Source organism: Vipera berus (genome assembly GCF_964194415.1).
Source record: "Vipera berus genome assembly, chromosome: 7".
Classification (NCBI taxonomy): domain Eukaryota; kingdom Metazoa; phylum Chordata; class Lepidosauria; order Squamata; family Viperidae; genus Vipera; species Vipera berus.
Window position 1 is genome coordinate 25,628,970 of NC_138209.1, and position 14,074 is coordinate 25,643,043.

General features: G+C 36.4%; 1 protein-coding gene across 1 annotated transcript in view; it reads left to right on the forward strand.

Annotated features, from left to right (window-relative positions):
• ANK2 (ankyrin 2) overlaps window positions 1–14,074 on the forward strand; it is a 320,058-nt gene that overhangs the window by 236,785 nt on the left and 69,199 nt on the right. The window contains exons 23-24 of the mRNA XM_081332775.1: window positions 1,310–1,382; window positions 6,876–7,020. Coding sequence (XP_081188901.1) covers window positions 1,310–1,382; window positions 6,876–7,020 — 218 coding nt within the window. The remainder of the gene's footprint in view (window positions 1–1,309; window positions 1,383–6,875; window positions 7,021–14,074) is intronic.

A 14,074-nucleotide genomic window follows, 5' to 3' on the forward strand; every position in this document is an offset into this window, starting at 1 on the left:
TGTAATTCAATACTTATTGGCATATCTGTATGGAGAAGTATTAAGCATATTCATAAATGTAATTAAACATACCCCAGAGTGTTATTTGAATGTATGCCTTTTCTGCAGAACTCCAAACATTTCCAGTTAAATTTCTTGTCAATTGTGCATTGCATTTCAGATTTAGTTATTTGGGCCACCTTTCATTATCTGTTCTTTCTGATATTTAGAAGAAGTGTCCTATGGCCAGTCAATATAGGAATCTGCAGTTTCTGTATCTCTGATTATTGAAACATTTTCATATTGCAAAAAAGAAGTGAATAAATATTTTGTAACTAGGAAGGCAATACAGATCCAATTAAATCATACTTTAAATCTATTTTCAGGTGGTTCATTCATTGCTTACTTTGAATATTTTATTTATTAATTAAGAGGTAATTCTATATCCCTCTTAAAGTTTTGATTGCCATTTCCCACATTATATTTGTTGTTAGTAAGATTATTTTCATACTTACATGAAAGTGAGTTCGGATTTATTGGATATCAGGCTTACAAACAATAGTCACTTTGATAGAAACAAGGAATTAGAGGCAGAAATGGATGGGTTGAAAGCAGGAATGTTCTTCGTCTTATAATTGTTAGTATTTTAAAATATTGAAATTATTTGGTTCTCTACCTGTCAAGCTTATACAGTGGAGCGCACTGAAGCCTACTATTTACAAATAATTCCCCAAAACTAAGCTTTTAGTCCTTTTAACAATAGATGCAAACAAGATCCATTTGCTTGGCAGTAACATGACTGTTGATATTTATAGAGAAGCAGAAAAATGTAAAGGAGAAACAATTTTAAGTAGAACAGACTGTTAAGGTTCACAAATATCTTTAACATTGTATTTAAAATTATCTTAGGGAATAGGTATTCAAATGGGAGTGAAAACATTTTTTAATAAAAATATCTTGCTGTATAACTTTTTTAAAAAAAAAATAAAGCAGTTTCAAGCAATTCTTAAGGTGATGTCCAAAAAGTTGCTGTTTAGGAAAAGAATTTACTGTTGACAGGAAAATGTCATAATTGAACAAATCTACTGCCAACTTGAATGTCTTTTGGGTGTGGCTTTATGCTTTGGCAGAAAATCAGGCATCTCACCAATTAATACAGAGAGAGAGAGAGAGAGAGAGAGAGAGAGAGAGAGAGAGAGAGAGAGAGAGAGAGAGAGAGAGAGAGAGAGAGAGAGAGAATAGAATTTAAATACAATCTTCCTTTCTGTACTCATGCAGACAGACAGACAGAGAAAGAAATTATTTCTTTTTCTTTTTTGTCTTATTACAGACTGTCACAGAGAAGCACAAGCTCAATGTACCTGAGACTATGACTGAAATTTTGGATGTTTCTGATGAGGAAGGTGAGTTCATTATGAACCACTTGTTAATGTATCTATTTATAAAACATATTGCTTTCATCATGGGTAGTTGCTAAAGTTATAAAAAAGTTAAAGTAGTTATATCTTACTGAAAATAGAAATATAAATTGAAAAACGTACCATGCTTACTAAAATATATATTTAGCTATAGACTTGTTTCTGATAAAGTAAAATATCTGTGATTTGAATAGGCTGGGCCATAGTACTAGCATCCATAGTGACAATAATTGGCTTTAAAGTGTCAACACAATGAGGCAAGCAAAGCTCTACCACTTTTCTGTACCTACACAATTTTTTGTTGCCATTTGGAAGCCAATTGCCATTGTTTCAGATGTTCCTGGACTATGGCATGTAAAATTGGGAAATGAAGACAATACTGATTAAGATGGACTAACAATTATCAATGATGGGGAAATCAACCATCCCAATGCCATTTTCTTTGGTGTAAACTACCTACATGCAAGCATACGCACATTGTTGTTCCTTATGTACGGCATGATTTTTAAATGAAACATATCACAGGTCTTCCTTATTTATTGACTGTCTCAAACACAACTCTTTGCAATTATGACAGTAATGCCAGTGTAACTTTATGACCAATGCCTGCATTTAAGACCTTCACAGCATCTGTTTTTCAGTCATGTGTTCACCATTACAGTCAGTATTGTATCACAGTGTTGTCCTGTCCCTGATGTGTTGCACTATCCTGTTCCTGAGCTGCTTTTCTCAGCAGTGCGCCACATCCCTAAATGTGCTAACTGCAAGTAACAAACTCACTTCAGTGACCTTAATTAGTTGGTTAGAAACTTCTGCTTGCAGCTGCTGCCTAAAACTGACAAGATCTGACAATTTCAGCTTTTGATTGCTGAAGTAAAGTCATAAGTGTAGTGTGGACAAGTAATTTCATTTAACAATTGCTTTGCTTAATGACTGAGTCGCTGGAAGCAATTGTAGTCACTAAATGAGGATTATCTATAAATACAACTTTGGTATAATTGATCCTTATATGTTCCTTTGTAAACAATTTTCCCCTAAAATTAATGTATGTATTATGCAGCTTTAAAACATTCTGATTATGACCATTCCACTGATGAGGAAGCCTTTAGTGATGCAGGTACTGTGGAAACAACTGTTGGAGTACAAAGAAAATATTTTTAATCTAGCTTAAATGATTTCCTTGTTTAAAAATACATTTGACCATCTAACACTGATTAGGCATTAAATTTGATTGTGCATTTGTGCATGTTTACAGTTTGTCCCACCCTCTGTTCTCCAAATAGAGGGAAATAGTTTAAAACATTACTAATATGAATTTGATTATTGTCTTGGGAATGTGCCTATCTTACAATGTTAATTAGAAGTGTAATATTCCTATAATTTCATGTCACTAATTTAAAACAAAATGATACAACATAACATTTTTTTACATATCAGGATTTTTAAGCAGTTCAGCATTATTAATCTGATTAATATAGAAGGATGAAGTTATGAGAATAAGACTGAGAAGAAAGGTGACTTAATAAATGATGTCATATTCAAAGTAGGAATGTTACAAGTCACCTTATTCGCTATGCTTTTCACCACGGTGTCAAAGTTGATTGCATCACATGACGTATTGTGGCGTTTATCTTTGCAGAGCTGGGGTGGGCATGGCCTGTGCGTTACACATTCGGCCCGTGGGCCACCAGTTTGACACCCCTGCTTTACACTGTTCTGCAATACGTAGCACATACGCTACTGTATAATATGCAAAACACAGCTTTCTATGTATAATTTGCATCAACATATTTCAGTTACTTGGTGGATTTAACGATTGAGCATCTGTTCATACATAGCAAAAACATTTTATCTTTTTATTTATTGTAAACATGATATGCATTCTTAAATTCTATAAGGCACGGGTGTCAAACTCTCCACGTCACATGACGTGTCGCAATGCATCACAACTTTTTTTTGCCTTTCTGGAGCTGGGGTGGCCGCAGCCTCTATATGATGCAACCGGCCCATGGGCCGGCAGTTTGACACCCCTGCTATAAGATGTCATTATAAATACAGAATGCTGCTACAAGTAAGGAACAGAGAGAGTACTATCTACAAATAGTGTCCATAATTTCTCTGGCTGCACATTATTGAGTAAGGGCATCTGCAGTGAGTTCCTAATCATGATTGCTTGAACATCAGTATAAAATGTTAGGATTGGAAACCCTACTTTATCATTGTTTAATTGTACAATGTGTTCCATTTGTATTGAGATGAATGGAAGTTAAAGACTTTATCGTGTAACATGAGCTGGAACCATGCACACCCCACACAATGTGTTGAAGAGTATTCAACTGAACCAACTATATTATAAAATAAAACGATAGGCTTTTGATTTTAACTGATAATCTTTGGGGGTTGCTCCCTAGTCATTATATGTCTGAACTCAAATAATAAAAAGAATTTGACTACCACTTTTTTTTTACAAAAGCAGAAATATTATATATTCTTAAAAGAAATATTTTCCAAAAAGAAATATTGTTCCTTTAGTCCTTGAATTCCTACGTTTTCATTAGAAACTTTGTACCTGGTGATGGACTACAAGTAGTCCTTGCTTAGCAACAGCCTCATTTAGTGACTTTGCTATTACAACAGTGATGAAAAAGTAACTTTGTGGCCAATGCCTGTATTTATGACATTTGCAGTCTGTAAAGAAAGGGAAAGCTGAAATAATATCATCAGCCAAGTTGCAGTTTCACTAAGCATCTGTTTCGCTTACTGACAAAGTTGTTCATCCCAATTGTGCTTGCTAAATCAGGACTACCTGTAGATACCTAGGTGCATAATGTATGATTTGAAAAGCCAAAATAAATATTATCAAAGGTAATTGATAATTGTTTTAGATTTGTTTCTGTTGTTGCAAGGTAGCAATTTAGACAAGGACCGTCAGAGGTGCAGGTTCTGTTTGGAATTTTCTATAGAAGCCCCCTCATTGCAGTTGCTGTCCATATGTATTTTTATTTCTTCTTCCTCTAAAATGTGGCTTCTATCAAAATCACACAGAGCATGTGAGTTAGTTAACAGCTACTGTAGTAGCTGCAGTGAGGCAATCACATAATAAGGCATTCTCCAAAAGGCTGGCATACAACTGCTCAATTCTGATACTTTCTCTGTTAGCAGGTCCTCTGAGAGGTTTCTATGATTGATCATAGAATCACTCAGAGTGGCTCTATATACTCTCAAGGCTTGAGCTATCTGAAGAACCAGTTTTAAATATCAGCAGAAATAGCTGTGGAAGGCAGCATGAAGGGAAGAAGAAAAGACTGCGGTTCCTAAGCAGCAATGCTATTCTCTATTTCTATGCAATATATTCATATGCAGGGTAGATATATACATATATTAGATATATGTGCAATACATGCATATATTCCCATGCAGTAGAAAATGGTAAATTAGCTGTATTTGAAAAGGTCTCTTTCACCCTTCTAACGATAATGATTTGTAAGAGACTAATGGAATAGTCAACTCTCTCTATGTCTTCTATCCATCGCTGAGCACAGCATACAGACTTCAGATCTAAGAAATAAATCATCCCAAAGAAAGGTGAGGGGTAAAAAAGCCCTCATGATGGCAGTTGTGAAAGTGAAACATTACCCTCTTTTGATGTATATCATATATCATCATCATTTTAGCCATTGTCTATCCACTGCAGGATGAAGGCCTCTTCCACATGTTTCCAACCAATACGGTCCTACTCATGCATATAAAAAAGAGGTAGAGTTTTGATCCTATGATCACGTCCACCATGTTTTTTTTATCAAAAATGCTGAGGCCTATGCTGAAAAGATTGCCCAAACACTGTGTTAGAAAGTTGAAAGGGCAGAGAAATGGAAGGAATTTAATGCAGTGTTAGGATTGTGTAGCTCCTGGAGACTTTTGATTTGATTTGGCATTAAAGCAGGTAACTAATCATACTATTGAGATTTTCAGTAAAATAGCTTTCTAAAAAATTCTAGAGTTATCACATGCAAAATATTAGAATATGCAATGTATTTATTTAATATAGGCAATTCCTAAATTTATTGCTTTTTAAAATATCCACATGGACATTTGTAGGCTGTGGCCTTTGACAGTCTCAGTTTTCGTCATGAAGTGAAAGCAGATGTTCATGCTTTTAATTTCCTAGTTTCCTGATGTGCTTTCAGAGTTATATATGACTAACAAGATATGATTTTCATCTGCAATTACTTAACTCCTAATTCTATGAGTCTTTAGCCAGACAACATGACTCTTTAAAGCAGCAGGGTAATATTTTTCAGAACTTTTAGCTGAATAGTAACTATGGTTACAAAATTTATATGAAGAACAACACTGTAAAATGAGTGAAAGCAAATACCCAAATCTAGAGCTACTGCTTTTTGTAATATTTCCAATATAGAAATCTCTTCACTGTCTTGAAGATAATGCCCTATTTAGCTGTTAATTAACACCAGTTGCTTGATGGGCAAGAAGATAATATGATTATCACATCAAACCATGAAGATTGATGAATTGTCAGTGAGACTATTTTAATTTCCCAGTAAATGCATGTAGTATATATCTGATGAATGAAGGCAAATATACGTGTCCCAGGTTAATGTTGCAGGATTGGTCACCGAGACCAGAGGTTTTGAATTCCGAGCTTTCAGACTTGGATTTGGAAGACAATATATATCTATTACACTGCTAGGAACTATGAAAATATTTCACAGAACTCAGGCTATTTCTCTATGGAAGAAGCCACAGTGCAGTTATACACATGATGGTCTTCATAATTCCAGGAACAATATCTGGGATTTCAATTTAAATAATTAGATAGCAAGCCATGGGAAAGAGTACATCCTGTGATCTTGGAAAACCACTATTAAAACAGATAATACAAAGTCAATTATGAGTTTATTATTGTGGCACTTATTACATTGTTAGCTGCTGGTTAACAGATTAAGATTTACATTTTCTGTACAACAAATGTCTTCCTAAAAACCAGATTTTAAGAGAAGGAGCCAAGGCAGAAAGTTCCACCAAGACGACAAAAAAATGGTGTGACAAATAATAATTGAAATATGGCATTATAACACTATATGCATATTTCAGTCATTATTATATCATTTTTGATTTATAGATTTATAGAGACATATCTGTTTTCTTATATTGAACATACTCAGAAATTCTTCCAGAATCCCACCAAGTTGAACAAATGAAGTAAAACTCATGAAATTAGTTCTGCCAATACTATTTAACCTGACCCAAGAGAAATGATTGCATGTGATTTTTTAAGAAAGCTTATATTAATTTAATCCTATGAAACTGACTAGTGTTTCCTAAAGATGTATTAATTCTTTGTGCTTGCTGTGCTTCAAGAATGACAGTAACCATGTCTGTTGTATATATGTCTCATTCAAATGCTAAAATAATTCTATTGCTAACTGGTTTTGGGAATTTGTGTATTGAATGAAGGTGATGACACAATGACAGGAGATGGGGGAGAATATCTGAGACCTGAAGATCTGAAGGAACTTGGTGATGATTCCTTACCTAGCAGTCAGTTCTTAGATGGCATGAACTACCTGAGATACAGCCTGGAAGGAGGCCGCTCTGACAGGTACCACTTAATGAATAATGTAGGAAATTTCCTACTGCATCTGTATTCTTTTTTTCTGAGCAGCTGTTCAAAATGCAGATGACTACTACGGATGAAATAGATCTCTTTTATTTCTTAAAAGGCATTAGGAAAAAGTATTCAGGAGAGATTTAACCTAAACATGCTTCATTAAGGAGAAAAATAAATACTGCTGGAAAAGAAGTTAGCAGTAACAATTGGAAATGTCAGTTTCTTCCTTTACAGTATAAGCTTCCAAGAGCTCTGATTTTTAAATATTGGGTTATAAAAGAGCATTTTTCACCATAGAACAAAAGAAACAACTAAGGAACACAATGAGTAATGCAGTTCTTGTATTATAAATTCAAAAAAGGTATTTATCTTTTGCATTAGAAACACAGTTAAATACAGATTTTTTTAAAAAACAAAGGGATTTAGGGATTTTAATTTCAGAACTCTGCAATCACATAGTATAAAAACAGACTACTTTCTTCTTTGTGTGTCAGTAGATTCCTTACCCCTTCATGGATTACTGCCTTGTCGTGGCAAAGGGGCTTGCGTAATTCAATGAAGCTATGAGCTATGCCGTGCAGGGCCACCCAAGACGGACAGGTCATAGCAGAGAGTTCTGACAAAACATGATCCACTGGAGAAGGAAAGGGCAACCCACTCCAGTATCTTTGCCATGAAAACACTATGGACAGTACCAAAAGGCAAAAAGATATGACACTGGAAGATTAGACCCTCAGGTCGGAAGGTGTCCAATATGCTACTGGGGAAGAGCAGAGGGCTAGTACTTGTAGCACCAGAAAGAATGAAGCGACTGGCCCAAAGCCGAAAGGACGCTCAGCTGTGGATGTATCTAATGGTGAAAGGAAAGTCCAATGCTGTAAAGATTTTTTCTCCATAGGAACCTGGAATGTAAGATCCATGAATCAAGTCAAGCTGGACATGGTCAAACAAGAGATGACAAGACTGAACATCGACATCTTAGGAATCAGCGAACTAAAATGGACAGGAATGGGTGAATTTAATTCAGATGACCATCAGGTATACTACTGCGGGCAAGAATCCTTCACAATAAATGGAGTAGCCTTCATAGTCAATAAAAGAGTAGGAAAAGCAATACTGGGATACAACCCCCAAAATGACAGAATGATCTCAATTCGAATGCAAGGTAAACCATTCAATATCACAGTAGTCCAAGTCTATGCCCCAACCACCGGTGCTGAAGAGAATGAAACTGACTGGTTCTATGAAGCCCTACAGCACCTTATAGAACTAACACCAAAAAATGATGTCCTTATCATCATGGGGGATTGGAATGCTAAAGTAGGAAGCCAAAAGATAACTGGAGTAACAGGCAAGTTTGGCCTTGGAGTACAAAATGAAGCAGGGCACAGGCTGATAGAATTTTGTCAAGAGAATACGATGGTCATAGCAAACACTCTTTTCCAACAACCCAAGAGATGGCTCTACACATGGACATCACCAGACGGTCAACACAGAAATCAGATTGACTATGTGCTCTGCAGCCAAAGATGGAGAAGCTCTATACAGTCAGTAAAAACAAGACCAGGAGCTGACTGTGGCTCAGACCATGAGCTTCTTGTTGCAAAATTTAGGCTTAAACTGAAGAAAGTAGGGAAAAGCACTAGGCCACTCAGGTATGAATTAAATCATATCCCTGTTGAATATACAGTAGAGGTGACAAATAGGTTTAAGGAATTAGATCTGATAAGACAAGAGTGCCTGAAGAACTATGGACGGAGGTTCGCTACATTGTACAAGAGGCAGCAATTAAAACCATCCCAAAGAAAAAGAAATGCAAGAAAGCAAAATGGCTGTCTGAGGAAGCTTTGCAAATAGCTGAGGAAAGGAGGGAAGCAAAAGGCAAGGAAGAAAAAGAAAGGTACACCCAATTGAATGCAGAATTCCAGAGAATAGCTAGAAGATATAAGAATGCCTTCTTAAATGAACAGTGCAAAGAAATAGAAGAAAACAATAGAATAGGGAGGACCAGAGATCTCTTCAAGAAAATTGGAGAGATGAAGGGAACATTTCATGCAAAAATGGGCATGATAAAGGACCAAAATGGCAGGGACCTAACAGAGGCAGAAGAGATTAAGAAGAGGTGGCAAAATTACACAGAAGAACTATACAAGAATGAGCTTAACGTCCCTGATAACCACGATGAGGTGGTCACTGACCTCAAGCGAGACATCCTAGAATGTGAAGTGGACCTTAAAAAAACTGACCAACAGTATTCCAGCTGAGCTATTCAAAATTTTAAAAGATGATGCAGTAAAAGTGCTACACTCAGTTTGCCAGCAAATTTGGAAAACAACAGTGGCCAGTGCCAAAGAATGTCCAAACTATCACACCATTGCACTCATTTCACATGCTAGTAAAGTTATGCTTAAAATCCTACAAGCTGGACTCCAGCAGTATGTGGATCAAGAACTACCAGAAGTACAGGCAGGATTTCAAAGAGGCAGAGGAACTAGAGTTCAAATTGCCAACATACGCTGGATCATGGAGAAAGCTAGGGAGTTCCAGAAAAACATCTACTTCTGCTTCATTGACTATGCTAAAGCCTTTGATTGTGTGGATCACAACAAACTGTGGCAAGTTCTGAAAGAGATGGGTGTACCAGACCATCTTATTTGTCTCTTGAGAAACCTATATGCAGGTCAAGAAGCAACAGTGAGAACTGGACACGGAACCACTGATTGGTTCAAAATTGGGAAAGTAGTCCGGCAAGGCTGTATACTGTCACCCTGCCTATTTAACTTATATGCAGAGCACATCATGAGAAAGGCAGGGCTAGATGAATGAAAATTTGGAATTAAGATTGCCAGGAGAAATATTAACAACCTAAGATATGCAGATGATACCACTCTAATGGCAGAAAGTGAAGAAGAACTAAAGAGCCTCTTGTTGCGGGTGAAGAAGGAGAGTGCAAAAGTTGGCTTGAAACTTAACATTAAGAAGATCATGGCATCCGGCCCTCTTAATTCCTGGCAAATAGATGGGGAAGAAATGGAGGTAGTGACAGATTTTATTTTCCTGGGCTCCAAGATCACTGCAGATGGGGACTGTAGCCAAGAAATTAAAAGATGCTTGCTCCTCGGGAGGAAAGCCATGACAAATCTAGACAGCACACTAAAAAGCAGAGAAATCACCCTGTCAACAAAGTGCGTATAGTCAAGGCTATGGTCTTCCCAGTTGCAATGTATGGCAGTGAAAGTTGGACCATAAGAAAGGCTGAGCGCCAAAGAATTGAGGCCTTTGAACTACAGTATGGTGCTGGAGAAGACTCCTGCGAGTCTCTTGGACTGCAAGGCGATCAAACCTGTCAGTCCTAGAGGAGTTCAACCCTGACTGCTCTTTAGAAGGCCAGATCCTGAAGCTAAAACTCAAATACTTTGGCCACCTAATGAGAAGGAAGGACTCATGCTGGGAAAGATCGAGGGCAATAGAAGAAGGAGACGACAGAGAATGTGGTGGCTGGATGGAGTCACTGAAACAGTAGGCGTGAGCTTAAATGGACTCCAGAAGATGGTAGAGGACAATAAGGCCTGGAGGAACATTGTCCATGGGGTCGCGATGGGTCGGACACTACTTCGCAGCTAACAAGATTCCTTAATTTAAGAATTTAGACTTAATGCAAATTATCAAAAATATTCAGAGCAGAGGATTTTAAAATAAATTTCCATCCTTTGTTATATTAAAAATGAAAGTATAACAGTGACTTCATTGTATAAATAAAAACAGGTTTATAAATGAAGATGTGATTGTGCAACTAAAAAGACATAATATTTACATATTTAATAAGTTCTAATGAGTTATGTTGGATAAAAGGTCTAACGTCTACCTAGTATTGCAAAAAAAAAGAATGAGAATAACATGAATAATAACTTTTCACCTTGTCAACCTTCCTTCACACCAAGGAACAAAATTACATCAAAACAAATCATGGCCGAGGTTTTTAAAAGATGCTCCAGGTTGGAGAAGACTCTAGAAAAAACATAACTACTTATGATAAAGTAACTATTACAAATACGTTTTAGGCATATTAGTTAGAATCAACTTCCCAGTGAATCACAGTGATTGTGCATTCACAGATGTGTGGAGACAGACAAGACCAGCATACCAAACAGCCTTGTGAGTTTTACAAAAGATGCAGCTAGTTTAACCATTCTAAATTTGTTTATGCTACTGCATATTGTGAAGCGTCTTGTTTAAATGTTTTGTACAGCCCAAATATATTTATCTAAGCACTTTTACAGGCTCCTATATACAGTGAATACATAAAAGGCAAGACAGTCCATGTCCTCCAGATATACTGGCATTGCACCTTTTAAATTTCAGCCAAGATTGGCTTCCCAGAATTTCATATTAATCCTAGACAATCTATGACCCATTGGGTCATTGTTTCAGAGATCCTTCCTTACCTAAACTTACATAAGTGACAATAGGAAGGCAAAAAAACCAAACAAACAGTGGAAGCTGGGGTGACATCTGATTTCCTCCCAGCTTCCCCATTGACTTTTCTTGTGGGAAGTTTCCAGGGACTATGAAAAATTATGATCATGTTACTATGGCTGAAGTAGGTACAAGTTTCCCAAGTTTCAATCCAATAGAGGATAATATTTGTAGGTCAGGATTGAAATGAGGGGTCCTTAGTATTCTTTGGGCTTAATTATTTTCTTGCAGACAATTCATTACCAAACAAGGTAACATAGGGAGTGAGGTTTGCTCTCATTTTATATTCTAATGATTTGAGCCATTAGAATATAAAATGAGAGCAAACTCCACTCTACTAAAACTGATGGTGTTACCTAGTTTGGTAATGAAACATCTGCAAGAAAACAACCAAGCTTAGAGAGCCTGAGGTAAAGGTAAAGGTTCCCCCGCACATGCGTGCTAGTCATTTCTGACTAGGGGCTGGTGCTCATCTCCGTTTCAAAGCCGAAGAGCCAGCGCTTGTCCAAGGATGTCTCTGTGGTCATGTGGCTGGCATGACTAGATGGCAAAGGCGCACGGAATGCTGTTACCTTCCCACCGTAGTGGTCCCTATTTTTCTACTTGCATTTTTTATGTGCTTTCGAACTGCTAGGTTGGCAGAAGCTGGGATGAGTAACAGGCGCTCACTCTGTTACGCGGCACTCGGGATTCGACCTGCCAAACTGCCGACCTTCTGATCGACAAGCTCAGTGTCCTAACCCACTGAGCCACTGCGTCTCTTTTAGAGAGCCTGAAGACCTCCTCAAATTCCAATCCCACAGGAGTAATAGGTCCCAAATTTTGGATGCATTTTTTAAGTTGCACCTTTGAGGTTTATTGATTAAAAAAATTGTTGCTCTATGATGCATTGTTTCATGCAATTGAAGGTTACAGACCAAAGAGTTTTAGTAGTAAGTAGATATGTAGCCACTACATGACAAATGACCTTGCTTTAAAAATGGATCATTATTACGGATAACAAAGCTTGTTCTCAAAGCTACTTGGTTTCTGCTATGGGACATTTCATACTTACCATCCACCTACACAACCATATTTCAAGAATTGTTTCATTTTATTAAGAAGAATCTCAGAGGACCTTTAAAAGTGTTCCATGTTGTTGTTTTTTTATTTCTGCTTTCCTTCCTTTTTATGCTTTCAATAGTACTATGCCCAGGTAGGTATTATGAGGCCTGGAAGCAATGCTTTCTCTTCTTCCTTATGGCATCTATCTTTTTTTTCCCCAATTCCATTTTGCAAGCTTGCCAAGGAAAAGCATTTTAAAGTTGGTGAAATTTACAGGACAACTAAAATCTGTTCTGACTACAGTTAGTAAATAGCTCAACCAAAGTTTTATCACACTCCATAATGACATCTAGAAAAGTGCTAATTGAAAATCAACTTTAGAAAATGCCACAGTGTGAATGCTTATTACGTACTACTAGCCAAATTACTTCTTACAGGGGGAAGTGATAGGTACTATACTATAATACTTCTCTTTCTGGTCACTTTCTATTCCCATATACTGTAGTTATTTTTACTTTTCTTAACTTAATGAAGTGTATCAGAAATAGATAAGAAAATAATAGAATAAAGAGAAAGCATGTTTGGTCTGTGTATGGAGGAATAGGAATGAGTTCTTTGGGAAAACATTGGTGACTGCAGAAAAAAAAAGTCCTTGTGTCAGTGCAGGAGTAAATTATGTTCTTGTTTTGTGCTGCCTCAAAGCTGGAAAATTCATGAGTTGTAAAGACGAAAGATTGGTAAAGTAATAGTGAGTTTTGAAGCAGACAAAATAATAGAATGTTTTTCTGTCAGATCAAATTCAGCTCAAGTATGATAATAGTGCATTTTTAATTAATTACAGAAGAAGGTACTTGCTTTTTTTACTCCAAATTCATCATAAATTTCTACTATCTTTGTAGTGGCAAAATCCCTATTTTGTACTAAGAATCCTGTATTTAATTACATTTTCCATATTATAATAAGTACTAAACAAATACATGGGCTTTGTTTTACAAACACTAGAATTAGTTAAACGCTGTCCCCCAAAACTCATAATTTTACTTTTATAAAATCCTTATGTACTAATGCTTGTTACTTACTGGAATAGATTATTAACAGAGAAGTAATGAATTTGGGCTATCAAATCTTTTGCTAACCACTTATGTCACTGCTTCTAGTATTTAGTATAAAAATGGGCCAGTTACTTAGAATTTGCTTATTTAAAGGGTAAAATTGAATGTTATCACAGGCAATTTAACTGCCCATCAAATTTTTATAGATTTAGGAACAATAATGGGATATGGTTCATATCTTTCATTTTAAAGAACAGCAGAAAGTCATGGGACTTTTTAACTGTATTAAGAACATAGCATGGGACAGGAAAAAAAATCCTTTCTCACTATGATTTCTGACTGGAATTAGCCACAGTGATGTAATAAGCCACATTATTATTCCTGTTTAATATCCTTTAATATCCTTTTGTTACAAATTATATTTCAGAGAAAAAAAATGATGAATATAAGATAATACCCTTTGCATTGGCTAT